The sequence below is a fragment of the Ailuropoda melanoleuca genome, chromosome 2 (genome assembly GCF_002007445.2).
Source record: "Ailuropoda melanoleuca isolate Jingjing chromosome 2, ASM200744v2, whole genome shotgun sequence".
Taxonomy (NCBI): domain Eukaryota; kingdom Metazoa; phylum Chordata; class Mammalia; order Carnivora; family Ursidae; genus Ailuropoda; species Ailuropoda melanoleuca.
The window spans coordinates 7,701,052-7,718,740 of NC_048219.1; the positions used below are offsets into that span (position 1 = coordinate 7,701,052).

General features: G+C 45.8%; 1 protein-coding gene across 1 annotated transcript; it reads left to right on the top strand.

Moving 5' to 3' along the window:
* Nucleotides 1-3,260: 3,260 nt before the first annotated feature.
* TRNAU1AP (tRNA selenocysteine 1 associated protein 1) lies at nucleotides 3,261-17,198 on the top strand (the record flags this gene model as incomplete). The annotated part of the gene is made up of 7 exons (XM_034645103.1): nucleotides 3,261-3,395; nucleotides 4,010-4,062; nucleotides 5,371-5,502; nucleotides 6,699-6,818; nucleotides 9,783-9,945; nucleotides 10,135-10,168; nucleotides 16,921-17,198. Coding segments are annotated over 7 exons (774 nt in total), but the record flags the coding sequence as incomplete, so codon positions are not given.
* Nucleotides 17,199-17,689: the final 491 nt, after the last annotated feature.

Sequence of the window (17,689 nt, forward strand, 5' to 3'; positions counted from 1 at the left end):
CTTGCATCCCAGGTATGAATCCCACTTGGTCATGATGGATAATCCTTTTAATGTGCTGTTGGATTCTATTACCCACNTGTGCTGTTGGATTCTATTACCCACGATCTTGTTGAGGATTTTGGCGTCCATATTCATTAGGGAAATTGGTCTGTAATTCTCCTTTTTGATGGGGTCTTTGCCTGGTTTGGGGATCAAGGTAANGGGATCAAGGTAATATTGGCCTCATAGAATGAGCTTGGTAGCTTTCCTTCTGTTTCTATTTTTTGAAATAGCTTTAGGAGAATAGGTGGCCCAGAAACTTTTAAAGTGCTTTAGGGCAGTGAATCAGTTAAGGGAGTGCAGTGGTCTATGACAACTCTTGACTACGTGCAGTCTGACGGTGCCGACTACAGATGTTATCATGCTGCTTGACAGTATTGCAATTCGGTCTGGTTCCTTGCTGGGGGGAGGGGGTTAGAGGGGGGTGTTGTGCAAGAGGGTTTGGTTTCTTGGTGCCCTGGGTGGTGCAAGAGAGCCTGGTGACATGTAGAAGTGCTCTGTTCTTTCTAGGAAAGAATGCATGATCTATAAATGTACAAAGGTTTAATCAGTCATGTGGGTTAAGGGTGCTTGCTAAAACTTAAAAGACTACTAGGTTGGCCAGAGGGGCCAAGGCAGTTTTATACCTAGGAACAGTTTGGGATTTTTATGTGTTTTTGTTTTTTGTCTTCAGCCATTTTATGAAATGAGAAAAGACCAAGGCAGCCACAAGGCTGTTCACGTACAGGAATGCAGTGTGGCTGAGGAAGGGACTGAGGAAAAACCAGCACCACGCTAGGTGATAACTGGGAGCCAACTTCCCCAAAGCTCCTAACAGCAGAACGCTTGAGACAGGAGCATATTTATATAGGCCCTACAGAAGGAGACTTGGTTCTATGCCTGTTCTCTTCAGTGGGCAAGGACAGGCCTTTCCACTGGTCTCTGTAGTTTTCTGTATCAAATGCAGTGGAGGTTTTCAGTGACTCTGAGGGAGGCATAGAGAATTCATTGCCTGGCTCCTTGGATGCCAGGATGTGACAGGGAACAAGTAGAAAGGGAGAAGCAACTACACAGCCTGGAAGAAAATATGGAGAGAATGGCCTACGGAGGGGCTCCCCAGGTCTTGCTGCATGAGGCCATTAACACACCTTGACTCTGAGCCTTCAGGTCTGATGAACAGTCTCAGAAAGGACCCCGTGCCCATCCATGGAATGTTCCTCGGGGGGATCCCCATCCCCCACCCCACTAGTCCACGGGGCCCTCAGTTTTCATCCTGAAGTCTGGGAGCTGCAGCCCGGAGTAGGCATGAAGAACCGTACTAGCTACCCTCAGGGGGAGCCAGGAGCGGGCCAGCCTTTCCCTGAGAGGCCGGGGCTCTGCTGCTCCCTCCTCTTCAGAATTGGTGCCTGTATCCCCCCAGTTCCTTACATTCTCTCTCCGCTTGCTTTTTATATGTTCTGTACTCTAGGAACAGATTCTCTCACTGGTAGATCACACTAGCCTCAATATTTTTCTTCTTTTTGCTCTTGTAGACAGAAAACCCCAGATAATCAGTTACTGGTATGAAAACACATTCTGTAATACTTTCTACTTTATTGAAATAAGATTTGGAACTATCTTTTCCTATCCACAGTTACTAAAATCTAGCTGTTTCTTGTGGTATTTACAGACACGTTACATTTATACCTTGCCTCATTTGAGACTTTGAAGTGGTCTGTGAGAATACTGTAAAATAAATAAATGCAAATTTAAAAACCAAGACCAGAGAAAATAAGGGAAAAAGATAAGACTCATGGAAAATAATATGCAACAGAGCATAGTGCTGAAGAATGCAGTCAGTGGTTGCACAACAGTGTGAATATTCTTTTTTTTTTTTTAAGATTTTATTATTTATTTATGTCAGAGAGAGGGAGGCAGAGCGTGTGTGCACAGAGGGGAGGGGCAGAGGGAGAAGCAGGCTCTCTGCATGACCTGAGCCAAAAGCAAGAGTCGGAGGCTTAACCAGCTGTGCCATCCAGGTCCCCTCAGAATATCTTTTATAGCTTTTTTTTTTTTTTAAAGATTTTATTTTATTTGACAGAGATAGAGACAGCCAGCGAGAGAGGGAACACAAGCAAGGGGAGTGGGAGAGCAAGAAGCAGGCTCATAGCGGAGGAGCCTGATGTGGGGCTCAATCCCATAATGCTGGGATCACGCCCTGAGCTGAAGGCAGACACTTAACCGCTGTGCCACGCAGGCGCCCCTATTTTTTTTAAACTTCTACGTGACCGATTAACAGTTTTCCATCCTATGCAAGAGGATATGTCTGCAGAAATTGAATTTTTAAGAACATGTAGGCACTCTGCTTCATTTCCACTAAATTCCTTTTTGATCTATGTCACAAGCTTCCAACCTTTGCCTATATACTCACTATACACTATATATACTATCCCTTTCCTGCATGCTTTCTTTTAGCACCTCTTCTTCCTTTTGAAAAATATTTCTTATAATTTCAAAAATAGTACTGTGATTTGTCATTTTAGGGTTTGGTGATGTTCAAAGATGTGGCTATAGNTAGGACTCTGGGATCACGCCCTGAGCAGAAGGCAGACGCTCAACCGCTGTGCCACCCAGGCGCGCCAGCTCCTGTCTGTTTTAAGCCCAGGGAAGCTCACCTCTTATCTTTTCTCGTAACACTGACTTTTTAAAGAGGTGAGACTAATTGTCTTACATAAGGTTCTACATTCTGGAATCTGGTTTTATCTGCTTGCTTGTGGTGGTGTTTTACTTGGTCTGTCCCTAATATCCCCTGTAAACTGAACATTAGATCTTAGGGTTTGATTGGATTATATTAAATATTTCTAGGGGTGCCTGGGTGACTGAGTAGGTCAAGTGTCTTCCTCTTGGTTTCGGCTCAGGTCATGGCATCTCGCCCTGTATCAGACTGGGTGCTCAACAGGGAGTCTGCTGCTCTCCCTCTCTCTGCTCCTCCCCCTGCTTGTGTGTGTGCGTGCTCTCTCTCTCAAATAAATAAATCTTAAATATTTTTGGCAAAAGCACTTCAAAGGTGGTACAGTGTGTCAGTAAATGTTTACCAGATGAGTCTGGGACTGGCCCAGATGGGCAGTCCTTATATTCAGGTTTGTAAGTTAGTTCTGAACTGAAAGATGGCAGGAAACAAAAACCGTATGGGCTCTGATCAGAAAAACAGTTCTCCCTCCCGTTAGGGCAGGGCTCAGTCCCATCTGGGAATCCCATCTTGAACCATTCTCCTCTCTCTTGTTTGCTTTCTTTGCAGAATCCCAGCGGGCTACTGTTTTGTAGAATTTGCAGATTTGGCCACAGCCGAGAAGTGTTTGCATAAAATTAATGGGAAACCCCTGCCAGGAGCCACACCTGTAAGGATGCTTGGATAATGATGATGTTCCCATTTTTTATTGTCATCGATAACTTTCATTTATTGAATCCCTACTGTATACTCACTCTATTTACTCCTATAACCAGCCTGCATAGTAGGCATCGGTATCTTTGCCAGCCAGGAAACCGAAGCTCAGGGAAGTGGAATCACTGGTCCGAGGCAGCACAGGTAGTAACTTGCAGAGGCAGGGTGCAAACTGAAGATTGGTGGCCTCTCAAATCCATGCCCTTTGCACTCTGCCCCGCTGCCTCCCTTCACGGAAGACTTGCAACCCTAGACCTCTTGTCTGATTGCGAAGCTAGAACAGGCTGGCAGCAGTGAGGACACATTTCAAGAGAGTTACATTCTGCTCTTCCCACAGTTACTTAGCTTACAGCTGCACCAAGCTGGCACACCTGGGCTCATAGAACCACGGAGCTGGCAGTGCCCTTAGCGGCCGTCCGTGCAACCCCTCACTTTATACAGGAGAGAAAGCTGAGGCTTAGAGAGGGGGAGATGTTTTGGCCAAGGTAATTTATTTCAGTTTTTTTCAAACATTGTTTGACTCTTGAAACACCTTTCTCTGTTTTAGTTTGTTTGTTTTTAAATTTGTAGGCAAAACGTTTTAAACTGAACTATGCCACTTATGGGAAACAGCCGGATAACAGGTAAGTGCAGGGTAGCCCCAAGGTAGCTTCAAGCCCCAGGAAATGTCTATATAGAGACAGGATGCATCACTGTGCTGGTCACCACCAAAGAGGAGGTTGGGGAGCCGAGTTTGGTCTGTCTGTCTGCCTCCTGAAGGATTACTCCCACCCCTTCCCCCGCTGGTGGACCTGCCCAGCATGCTTCTTGTCAAGACCTGTGTCTTCTCTTTATTTGGTCCTGCCCCCAGCCTTCCACCCTGTTAGTACCCGCAATATTGATGTTTTATTCAGTAAGAATTGACCTGTTGCAGGGATATAAATCGATCGTTTCAGGGTGCTCTTCAAAAGCTTTAAAACAATGTATCAGGAGTTTTAAAAAGATTTGTACCCACTGACCTTGTAATTCTACTTCAGAATTTATATGTGGATGTGTGCAAAGATTAGCCTTGAAAGTGTTCCTTGAAATATTACATGTAATGGGGGAAATTGGGGAAAAACCCAAATAATCTAATAATAGAGAAGTGGCTTAAATGATACTATGTTCATTAATTGGAATACTACATATCCATTAATAACTCATTTTGTAACAGATGAGGACAGGTCAAGAAGTTGGTGGTTTGTTAAAAGTGAAAAAAATGCTAGAAACAAAACAAGGGAGTCCTACCCAAGTTTTGTAAATTCAAAAAGAGAAGCCAGGGGCACCTGGGTGGCTCAGTTGGTTAAGCGTCCAGCTCTTGGTCTCAGCTCAGGGCATGGCCTCATGGTTGTGAGTTTGGGCCTGCGTTGGGCTCCACGCTGGAGGTGGAGCCTACTTTAAAAAAGAAAAAAAGCGACACCTCGGTGGCTCAGTCGGTTAAGCCTCTGCCCTTGGCTCAGGTCATGTTCTCAGCCAGGGTCCTGGGATCGAGTCCTGCGTCGGGCTCCCTGCTCAGTGGGGAACCTGCTTCTCCCTCTGCCTGCCGCTCTCTCTGCTTGTGCTCACTCTCTCTCTGTCAAATAAGTGAATAAAATCTTTAAAAAAAAAAAATTTGCAGCGAACACAGAGTGTCTAGTTTTCTCTTTTGAGCACCTCTGACTGCCCCCCCCACCTGCACTCCTGTAATATTTGAAGCCAGACAGGCTTTGTTCAGTGGGTAATGCACTTGGGACGGGCTGCTTCCATAACTCTGCCAGGACTGCCAAACGCAACAAATCAGGACCCGGCTAAGGACCCATCAGATGTGCTGTTCCCTGGGAAGGCCCAGGAGAGGTTTATCTAGAATGGGCCCAACGAGCTTGTTAGAACAAAGCTTTTGGTGTCTGTCTCTGAATCTTGTTCTCTCCTCTCAGCCCTGAGTACTCCCTCTTTGTGGGGGACCTGACCCCAGATGTGGATGATGGCATGCTGTATGAATTCTTCGTCAAAGTCTACCCCTCCTGTCGGGGAGGCAAGGTGGTTTTGGACCAGACGGGCGTGTCGAAGTAAGGCCTTACCTGTGACTGATGCCTGCCTAGTTCCAGCACTTGTCTCATAGATGGAGGAGTTAGAGTGAGGCCTGTAGCCTGGGGGTGAAGAGCACAGGTCCGGAGCCGGACTGCGGTGTGCATCCTGACTCCGGTGCTGGCCCAGCTTCTGACCCGATTTCCTCCTCGGTACACCAGGCCTGACCTAACAGTTACATGGTGTGCTGTAAATAAAGCAATAGGATATGCGTGATAGGTGTTTGCCTTTTTATCTGTTATTGTTACTTCAGAGGTAGAAAAACCTCAAGAAAGGCTTATTTTTGATCAGAATGATAGTTATAAGCACACCCTTGAGTTATAAGCTCAAGGCCTGGATTTGAATCCTGCTTCTACAATGATGTTGGGCAAATTATTGGAGCCCTCTGAACTTGGTTTCCTCCTCAGTACAATGAGGACACTGCCGTGATCTCGTCTTTGGGCAGTTTGACGAGATAATCCTGGGGAAATAATAAGTGCTTATGAAATATTAGCTATCATTCGTTGATCCCCCACATAGAGTAGGAGTCCCGGGGTGCCTGGGTGGCTTAGTCGGTTAAGTGTCTGACTCTTGGTTTCGACAGAGTCTTGGTTTCGGCTCAGGTCATGATCTCAGTGAGATCGAGCCCCACGGGGCTCTGGGCTCAGTGCAGAGTCTGCTTGAGATTCTTTCCTACTTCCTCTCCTTCCCCCTCTGCCCCTTCCCCCACTCTTGCACATACATGTTCTCTCTCTCAAATAAAAAAAAAAAAAAATGAGTCAAGCAGAGCAGGAACCTTCTCTGCTTGTGACCGCCAAGCAGTTGCCTAACGTGACACCTGGTGTGCAGGGCAGACGTCATAAATATTTGCTCAGTGAACTACAGCTGTTCCTACCATCGCCGCTACCATAATGATGCTGATGGTAACAGGATTTCCAGTAGATTGGGAGGGAAGCCACCAGGAAGGAGCCCTGTCACCAAAGGCGCGGAGGGGATTCCTCCGGACTCGGGATTCCTCCGGACTCGGGCTCCCTCCGTGCCGGAGTTTCACATCGCTCTGCGGCGCATCTCCACGGATGGGTCTCCCATCCCTCCCTGCAGAGTCGGACAGACTCTCTCTTCCCCTCTCCTCCACTCTTAGACTTTACCTCCATCACGTTTGTGATCTAAATAGGGTATGTGCTTTTGTTTTCCGCAGGGGCTATGGTTTTGTGAAGTTCACGGATGAGCTGGAACAGAAGCGAGCTCTGAGCGAGTGCCAGGGAGCCGTGGGCCTGGGCTCTAAGCCAGTGCGGCTGAGTGTGGCAATCCCCAAAGCGTGAGTCCTGCGCTGCCGGGGGGCGGAGGGCCTCTGGACCCATGCCCACCTGGACACTCCCCTTCTGCTCTTTGACAGTCAGAGCTTCCGCGTGCGGGGTGGGGGGCTGCAGGGAGGCCTGGTACTTGAGGCTGTGTGCGGGGCACTGCGGGTGAACGAGCACAACTCTGCCTCTCCAGAAGCTTCCAGCTGGGGGAGAATGACCTGCGAAGGCAGATACGTTCAGACATTGCTGGTAGCAGTACTGGGAAAGCAGTGTGTCCTGCATACTTAATGTTCCTGCCCTTGCCAAGTAGTATCACTGTTAGAAATTTACCCACAGAATTAATAAGAATTGAGCAGCAGGAAAAAAAGTATTTCCGATCTTAGCTGTGGGAATGGCTGAGAGTTAATGATCCAGACAGTACAGAATATCATATACATCACCGTGCTCCCTGTCATGCCAGGCAGAAAGCCCTTCTTCACTTACAACTCCAAGCAGGTTTCTCACTCAGATAGAAGACAGCTATTGTCTGCATAGAATATTCTATCCTTTGGCTGAAGCGGTGGCTAGGACCGTTTTGTCCCGCAGGGGACATTGGCAACACCTGGAGATAATTTTGGTTGTCCCAACTTGGGTGGGGGAGGTGCCGTGGGCATCTAGTGAGTGGAGACTGGCTCTTAAGCGGCCTGTGCTGCGCGGGACCGCCCCCCACCCCTGGGCTTCTCCATAGACATCATGATATGTAAATATAGATACACACCCTGTGTGGATCAATTTACATGTGGTAGATTTATTTCTTTATTCGTTTTTAATTATAATCTCATTCTTTTTTGTCCCCCCAGTTTTCTTCATATACGCATTCCCTTTCCCATATAGCTGTACAATCCTCATCAGAGAATTTCTTAACAGCTGCAGGGTGTCTCGAGTGTATATTCTGTCCCGAGGTTCCTCTGATATTGATGTGTTGGTTGTTTCGCATGTGTTACCATTTATTCGATCAACGGTGACTGAGTCCCTACAACTCCTCAGGCCCTGACCTAGACTTTGGGGTTGTAGCTGGAAACAAGAGAAAGAAAATCCCTTCTGCAAGGAGCTTATATTCCGTTCCATTTCTTGGTTGATCATTGTTGTCAGAGCTTGGTGCCTGTGTCTAGGGCGGTACCATCAAGCACTCGGAATTGAGGGCAGGAAGAGGTCCTTTTGAGAGTTCGTCCGCAAGAGCTGAGTGTGGAGAAACTGAACAAAAATGTGCAGACCCAGGCCAGGGAGACTGCCTTCGAGTCCGTGAACATATCAGGAGGGAGGCACACTGCTTGGAAACATGGCGGAGTAGACATGGACGAGAACATTAGCGGTTTCCAGCCTCGCGCTGGGCAGGGAGAAGGAGTCTCTGCCACTGGACTTCAGCTAGCCACCCCATCAGCAGGGGATGCTCGGACAGTCAGGCGTGGAGTTGTCTAACTGCTCTGGCCGGGTCCTCACCACGCAGACGTTGAACTCAAAAGGAACTTGTGAAGAGCCCTTCAGACTTTGAGAATGCGGTTCCTGTGACAGGGTTCGCTGTGGTAGTTCAGCTCCTGCTTATTTATTTATTTATTTAAAGATTATTTATTTTTTTATTTGACGGAGAGAGAGACAGCGAGAGAGGGAACACAATCAGGGGGAGTGGGAGAGGAAGAAGCAGGCTCCCAGCAGAGCAGGGAGCCTGATGTGGGGCTCGATCCCAGGACTCTGGGATCACGCCCTGGGCCAAAGGCAGATGCTTAACAACTGAGCCACCCAGGCACCCATCAGCTCCTGCTTATGACTTGGTTTCCTCTCTGGCTTCACTGTGTCCTCACCAATCCTGAGGACACAGGTGCATTCCCCACCACGTGACAGCCAGTTCCCCCCATGAGCCAGCTGTATGGTGTGAGCCTCTGCCTCCTGCACGTTCGGCTGCACCTGGGAGTCTGGCTCTTCGGAGTGTGATGACTCTGGAAGCGCTTTACCATGTTGTTCCTTTGATTGCCCTCCTCTAGGACTGCCGGTCAGATCCACCTGTCTTGTAAGCCTACCCAACCATACATGGCTTTGTGTATTTCTGAAAGCAGTAGATCCTTTGCAAGCTTGACATTCTGCTTTGGTTAGCAGTGGCTGGGGTAGCCATACCAGCCGGAGAAAAAAGCTGTCCACTGAGCCTGGGCCTCAGCCCTGATTGGTCAGGGCAGGATACAGGAGCCTGGCAAGGTGTCTTGTATCTCTCAGGGCAGATGCTGTATGTAACGGTGCGGTGTTCAGAGCATGAGTCTTAGAGTTAAATTTGGCTCCAGTCCTAGGTGTGGCCTTGGGTGAGTCACTTAACCTTTTAGAGTCTCAGTGTTCTCATCTATATAATGGGAATAATACTTAATAGCTCTGTCAGAGGGCTGTGCAGGACTTAAAATAGCCTGTGTATGAAAAGCCGTGTGCCCAGATCCTGAGTACTTACTCCGTAAACAGTAGCTGTGACTACAGTGGTGATGGTAAGGTTCCTGGAACACTTCTTTTTTTGTGGGAAAGAGGTGATTAGACCTTTTGTAGTTTGAAATGCTTCTTGGATCATCCTAAATCCAGATTTTCCAGGCCATGTTCACCTGAGCCTTTGTGGCTGACAGAAAAACAGTCTCCCTACCCCCAGATCTTGAGAAGAGGACAAGTCAGTACTGACAAGATTTGATAAGAGAGCCAAACCTAGCTATTAAAAACTCCTGACCTTAAAGCCTGGGTTCTGGAGCCAGACTGCCAGGGTTTGGATCTCTGTGTGACTTTGGACAAACTGGGTGACCCAGACCTCAGTTTCCTCATCTGTAAAATAAGAATAGATGTGTTCTTACTGCATAGGGTTGTTGTGGGGATTAAATGAGTTAATCTGCATGAAGCACTTGAACAGCCCCGGCGTAGTAAGTGTTACAGAAACGCTTGCCTACAGTTGTTTATTTTTGCTGCTTTCTCCGTCTCAGGAGCCGTGTGAAGCCAGTGGAGTATAGTCAGATGTACAGTTACAGCTACAACCAGTATTACCAGCAGTACCAGAGCTACTACGCGCAGTGGGGCTACGACCAGAACACGGGCAGCTACAGCTACAGCTACCCCCAGTACGGCTACACGCAGAGCGCCATGCAGGTAACCGCGCGTTGGCCCGCCGGCTCCGCTTGGCTTAGGTCGTCCTGGGCATGGGATTAGTAGGGATGGGAGCTTGGGCTTCAGAAAAAAACAGGGAAAGATGAAGCAAGTATTTGTTAAAAATAAGGCCACCTTGTCTTGGGCCAGGCGTTCACACTGCTGCTCACCCTCTCTTTGGTCTCTTGGCAGACATATGAAGAAGTCGGGGATGACGCATTGGAAGGTAAGAAAGAAGTTCGTTCACGCATTCCTCTGTACTCTGTCAGGTGACTGGTCTGTGGCGGTCACTGTGCCTGTAGCCAGATGCTGAGGAAGGCAAGGTGGGTTCTGCTCTGGAGGAACGTGCTTCTAATGAGAGCTGGGGCATGCGTAATTACAGTGAGAAGTGAGCGTGAGCCTCAGTGTGCGTGCGGTCCCGGAGAGCCCAGAGGAGGCCGCTCACCAGGGGAGAGAGCTGGTCATTCCCTAGACGTGGGACAGTCAACCCCCACATGTAGGTCTCCAGCAAAACTGTTGCCTTGTGTGTGTTTGATAGTTTCATTTTTTCCTATATACTTTAAGTTACAATTTTTCCTCATTCTCAAGTAGTAATGATTGAAAATTTGGAAAATACGGTAACATATTATGAAGAAACTGAAATCACTCCAATCTGCTACATAGTAATAGCCATCATTAATTTTTTAAATTAAAAGCATTTGTTGTAATTTCTACTGAATTTAACAGAGGAAAAAGGAAAGTAAAACTGAAGGAATTGATAACCTTCAAACATGATTTTTCAAATGAGATATTAATACTAAAAGGATTTCTAAGGTTTGAAAATATTATGAAAAACAAATTTTTTTAAGACATGTTTCTGAATAGATGTTAAGTTTTAAAGAAGTAAAATTCAGGGGCGCCTGGCTGGCTCTACAGTGGAGCATGTGACTCTTGATCTTGGGGTTGTGAGTTCATGCCCCATGTTGGGTATAGAGATTACTTAAAAAAAAAAAAAATCTTGGGGCACCTGGGTGGCTCAGTCGGCTAAGCATCCGTCTCTTGATTTCTGCACAGGTCATGATCTCAGGGTCATGAGATCAAACCCTTCATTGCGTCAGGCTCCACACTGGGCTTGGAGCCTGCTTAAGATTCTCCCTCTACCCTACCCCCACCGTGCTCTCATGCAGTCTTTAGAAAAATAAATAAAAAGTAAAAGTAAAAAAATAATACTAAAGCACTTGTACATACATGTTTTCCTCTGAATCTTACAGCAGTGAGCTTGGGGGTGGGTGGGGCAGATCATGGGCTCTAGTTGACGCGTGGGGAACTGGCCGTCCAGGTGCTCTGCTCAGGCTCACCCAGCGAGTTAGGGGCTAAGTCAGACCGGAGTTCCTGACTTTCTGTACTGGTCCTTCCAGGGAATACTTTTTTCTTTTTAAGAGAATATTAACCTGATTATAATATAATCAGGTTAATTATAATATAATCCCCAATCTACAGAAAAGAAAACTGAGGCTTAGGGAATTGGTAACAGCTAATAGTTACTGAGATTTTACTATGTGCAGGCCCTATTCTAAGCATTTTACATCTATTAAGACATTTAACTTCCACAACTGTTTTGAGGTAAGTAGCACAATTTATTCTGGTTTTATAGAATAAAAAACCAAGGGAAAGGGGTCAAATTACTTGTTCAAGGTCGATGATACTGTAAATTGCAACATAGTATTTAGAGATGGAGTCACTCTTAGAACCCTTGCAGTCTTGCCCCAGACTACATGCTTTTTACCGCTGACTTACACTGCCTCCCAGTTCAACCTAATACCCGCCCAGAGGGGGCACAGCAGGAGTCGTTGCCCTTCTCCGTCTCTTCCTTGGTTTGGGTGAGCCATGGCTTCAGAGTGAGGAAGGGTGCTCTGTTGTAGCGTATCCACAGGCTTCGGCTCACACTAAGGCCTGTCTGTGATTGAGCTCTTTATTAAACTGTTCCTATAAAGCTGTTACCTACACGGAGTAGAGAAACCAGGCTGGTCATGCTTTCTTACCGTTCCCATAGGGAGCCTCTGTAAATGCTCAGAACTTCTTAGAATTTAGATCAGAATTCCAACAGAAAGAAAGATCCTTGTGGTTGCAGGAACAGGCGTAGGACTTATGTGAAAAGATCAGCATTGGTTTGGAAAAGGAAACAGACTCTTAAAAGTAGTGAGAAAGTTTGAAATAATTTACAAAAGAAACACACATGCCAGTAAATAACAAGAAAAAAAAGTTGAAACATACTCTGTATCAAAGGTGATCTGTACCGTATCACTGGTAGGACATCGTATGTATAAATCTGTAAGGCAGGCCAGCAAGCCGGAAACTCAGGCAGGATTTCTCTTACAGTCTTGAGGCAGAATTCCTTCTTTGGGAAACCTCACTAAATTTAAGGCCTTTAGGTTTTCAACAGATTAGATGAGACCCACCCACATTATTGAGGATTATTTATTTATTGAGAGAGAGCATGGCGGGGAGGGGCAGAGGGAGAGGGGGAGAGAGAATCTTAAGCAGGCTCCACACTCACCACTGAACCACCCAGGTGCCTCAAGGATATTCTTAAAATCATCTCCTTGCATGTTAATCACATCTATAAAATACCTTCACAGCAACACCTAGACTGGCGTTTGACCAAACAGGGCACTATAGACTAGCCAAGTTGACATGTACAAATTTAGCCATCACACTATTAATAATCAAATTAAAATAAAATATACTGCGTTTCTTGGGGCACCTGGGTGGCTCAGTCAGTGGAGCGTGCAAATCTTGGTCTCAGGGTTGTGAGTTGGAGCCCTACCTTGAGTGTAGAGATTACTTTAAAATAAAATCTTTTGGGGCGCCTGGGAGGCTCAGTCGTTAAGCGTCCGCCTTCGGCTCAGGGCGTGATCCCAGAGTCCTAGGATCGAGCCCCATATCAGGCTCCTCTGCTGGGAGCCTGCTTCTTCCTCTCCCACTCTCCCTGGCTGTTTCTCTGTCAAATAAATAAATAAAATTCTTTAAAAAAAATAATAAAATAAAAATCTTTTTAAAATATATTTTTTCTTTAAAAAGTTTTTATAATGTTTGTATCCTTTGGATCAGTTTTAATTGAAAGATCTTATCCCCAAATGATAATCATTGGTATAGATAAATACTTATAGAGAATTTGTTAAACAAATGGTAGTCTTTTTTAATCATGTCTTTTTTCTTTTTTTTTAAACAACTAGGTAGTTATTCATATATCATCTTTGGATAGGTTCTTCTTTTTTTTAAATATTTTATTCACTCATTTTAACAGAGACAGAGCACAAGCAGGCAGCGTGGCAGGCAGAGGGAGAGGGAGAAGCAGGCTCCCTGCCGAGCGGGGAGCCCAATGTGGGGCTCGATCCCAGGACCTGGGACCACGACTCAAGCTGAAGGCAGATGCTCAACTGACTGAGCCACCCAGGTGCCCCAATCATGTCTTTTTCTAAGAGTATTGACATAGGGAAATGTTTTCAGTGAAAAAAAAGCCAGATATAAAATAGGATATATAGTGAAGGGGCGCCTGGGTGGCACAACGGTTAAGCGTCTGCCTTCGGCTCAGGGCGTTATGGGATCGAGCCCCACATCAGGCTCTTCAGCTATGAGCCTGCTTCTTCCTCTCCTAGTCCCCCTGCTTGTGTTCCCTCTCTCGCTGGCTGTCTCTATCTCTGTCAAATAAGTAAATAAAATCTTAAAAAAAAAAAAAAAGATATATAGTGAAATCCCAGTTAGGGTTTTGTTTTGTTTTTTGGGATATAACCCACATAACAGATTTCGCCCTTTTTATTTTCAGATTTCACCATTTTAAAGTATATATATACAGTCCATTAGTTTTTAGAATGGTCACAGAGTTGTGCATCCATTACCATTGATTCCTGCAACCAGGAGCAGTCACCCTCCATATGCCAGCCCCCTCCAGCCCCTGACAACCACTCATCTACTTTCTGTCTCTTGGGATTTACCTATTCTGGGCTTTTATTATTTTTTTTTTTTAAAGTAGGCTCCATGGGGCGCCTGGGTGGCACAGCGGTTAAGCGTCTGCCTTCAGCTCAGGGCGTGATCCCAGTGTTATGGGATCGAGCCCCACATCAGGCTCTTCCACTATGAGCCTGCTTCTTCCTCTCCCACTCCCCCTGCTTGTGTTCACTCTCTCGCTGGCTGTCTCTATCTCTGTCAAATAAATAAATAAGATTTTTAAAAAAATAAATAAATAAAAAATAAAGTAGGTTCCTTGCCCAGTGTGGAGCTTGAACTCATCACCCTGAGATTAAGAGTCAAGTTGCACGCTCTACTGACTGAGCCCGGCCAGGCGCCCCAGGGCGTTTTAAATAAATGCAGTTATGTGTAATGTGCGGTACTCTGTGAATGGCTGAAGCACAGTGTTGTAGCAGCTGTCGGTACATCATTTTTATGGCCAAACAATATTCCATTGTGTGGATATCCATTTTGTTGATAGACACTTGGGTTGTTACCACTTTTAGCATTAGGAATATACCACTTCTGAGCTTTCGTGTGAAAGTTTTTGTGTGGACAGAGGTAAGTTTTCATTACTACCTAGGAATGGAATTGCTGGATCACATGGCAGACCCTTTACGTAACCACTGGAGGAACTGCCAGACTCTCCGAAAAGGCTGCAGCATTTTCCATTCCCCGCAGCAGTGTACGAGGGTTCCAGTTTCTCCACATCCCCACCAGTGGTTGTTACTGTTTTCCTTACGGCCGTCCTAGTGGGTTTCAGGTGGTATCTCCTCGTGGTTTTGATGTGCGCTTTCTGGTGGCTCCTGTATGCTTTCTGGCTGTGTGTAGATAGATCTTTGGAGAGGTGTCTATTCAAGTCCTTTGTCCATTTTTAAATTGGGTAGTCTTTTTTATTGTTTCATTGTAAGAGTTCCTTTATTTTGTTCTGGATACTACTCCCCTATCAGACATGATTTACAAATTATCCCTTTCCATGTCTTGATAATGTCCTTTGAAGCACAAAAGTTAATTTCCATGAAGTCCTGTTTTTGTTTTTGCTTAAATGGTGTGGTATCTAAAAGGCACTGCTTGTTTATACCTGTTTTAGATCTTTGATCCGCTTTTAGTTAATTCTCTTCTGTAAAGTGTGAAGAGTCTAGCTTTATTCTTTTTTGTCTGTGGTTATCCAGCTGTCCCAGCACCCCTTGCGGAAAACTGTTCTTTACCGTTGAATTGTTTGGTACCCTTGTCAAAAACCAACTTACTATGAATCTGTACGTTGGGTTTGGACTCTTAAATCTTATTCCATTGATCTCTACGTCTATCCTTAAGCCACTGCCAGTTTTTATTACTGTTACATTGTAGTTAAGTTTTGAAATGGGGAGGTCCTTGAACTTTGTGCTTTTTCAAGATTGTTTTGCTATTCTAAATCCTTTGCATTTCCATCTAAGTTTTATGATCAGCTGCTCAATTTCTGCAAAACAAGGCAGCTAATTTTTTTTTTAAGACTTTATTTATTTATTCGAAAGAGACAGAGACAGCCAGCGAGAGAGAGAGGGAGCACAAGCAGGGGGAGTGGGAGAGGAAGAAGCAGGCCCATAGTGGAGGAGCCTGATGTGGGGCTCGATCCCAGATCGCCGGGATCACGCCCTGAGCCGAAGGCAGACGCTTAACCGCTGTGCCACCCGGGCGCCCCAGGGCAGCTAATTTTGAAAGGGATTGCACTGGATCTGTAGATCAGTTTGGGGAGTACTGCTATCTTAAGCAATATTGTGTTCCAATCCAGGTACTTGGGATGTCCATTTCCTTAGGTTTTCTCTAATTGTAAAGTTTTCTAATGAATGTGTGTGTTTGTGTGTGTGCAATTTTTTTTTAAAGATTTTATTTATTCATTCGGCAGAGAGAGCGAGCCACCGAGAGAGGTAACACAAGCAGGGGGAATGGGAGAGGAAGAAGCAGGCTCATAGCGGAGAAGCCTGATGTGGGGCTCGATCCTATAACGCCGGGATCACGNCGAGCCACCGAGAGAGGTAACACAAGCAGGGGGAATGGGAGAGGAAGAAGCAGGCTCATAGTGGAGAAGCCTGATGTGGGGCTCGATCCTATAACGCCGGGATCACGCCCTAAGCGGAAGGCAGACGTTTAACTGCTGTGCCACCCAGGCGCGCGCGCGCGCGTGTGTGTGTGTGTGTGTGTGTATTTTAAACCAACATAAGACTATAAGGAAAAGTATAAAATGTTATCAGTTGTAGTGATTTTTTTAAACTNTGTGTGTGTGTGTGTGTATGTATTTTAAACCAACATAAGACTATAAGGAAAAGTATAAAATGTTATCAGTTGTAGTGATTTTTTTAAACTTTATTGTAAAATATAACATATGGAGATGTAAAACAGGTGTATAGTTTATTATGTAATTATAATTGCTTGTGAAACCTTTATTTGGATCAAGTAGAACACTGCCAGCCTCCGGAAGCTATCCTTCCCAGTCACAGCCCACAACCCTGCCAGGGCTGATTTTTGTGATAAGTCATTTTCTTCCTTCTCTTTATAGATACACATCCTTAAATATTAGTCTTGCCTGTTTGTTGTATTAGCTTCAGGTGCACAACCTAGTGATTCAGCAGTTCTCCACAAAACACCCTTTGTGAGATCCAGCCAAGTTGTATACAGCTGAGGCTGATTTTCATTGCTATGTAATGTTCCCTTTGAAGAACAGAGCTCTGGACTTGGTAATTTTGATCAGATTTCCATAACCCCAAATTGAAGGACCACACCAGGCCAGCCAGGGCACATGAAATCTAGAGGAGGTGGAGAACAGCCACCATGATTTGAAACTAACTGCACATGATGTTCTCCAGGTAGACTCCATTTTCATCCTTAAAGGAACCCTGCCCAAGGGACTCTAACACAGAGGACAGGGAACTTGCCAGGGGAAGCAGGAAGCCCTGGGAGTCCAAGTCTCTGGGTGCTTCTCCTGGCACTCTGAACCCACCCTGGCTTCTTTTGCAGACCCCATGCCACAGTTGGATGTGACGGAGGCCAACAAGGAGTTCATGGAGCAGAGTGAGGAGCTGTATGACGCCCTGATGGACTGTCACTGGCAGCCCCTGGACACAGTATCTTCAGAGATCCCGGCCATGATGTAGTCGGGACAGAGGACCCGTTGAAACAGACCGTGTGATGGAGCTGAGAGACTCCTTTTTAACAAAAAGTATCGGAAGAAATTTTACCTTTTTGGAAATGTTTTGTAAGATTTTAGTAATCAACTCTACTGACTCTTCCTGTAACACTGCTGCCTTCATTTGCCTTCTGAGTTTGAAAACCAAGGTGCCATTGAGCAAGGTTCTAATGGTCTTTGAAAAGCAATTTTTCCAGGTAGGGATGTTATCCATCTTTGGAGATAAGGAGTTTGGGGTTATTAACTAAAGTGGATCATAGGATTTATTCAACCCAGAGGCCTATCTCAGGTGACAGACACTGCATCCTTCAGGTTCTCTGGGTCAGAGTGCATGGGTACCTGCTACATGCCAAATGCGGGGCAATGTTGATCCTTCAAGTATCCCTTCCCCCCAAGTTTGCTTTTAAGTTAAGTTTGGTGGCCGTGTGTGCTAGGATGTGATGGAACCGGCTAAATCTAGACCAAAAGGCTCAAGACCTGGGGGCATGCTCCAAGGGCAGGCCTAGCTTTGACAAGCCCTTGTTGAGGGACATTACTGTGACATCTGTGTGCCTGGCCTACCTGCTTCTTGACCTTAATTTCATTCAATAGGTATGAATC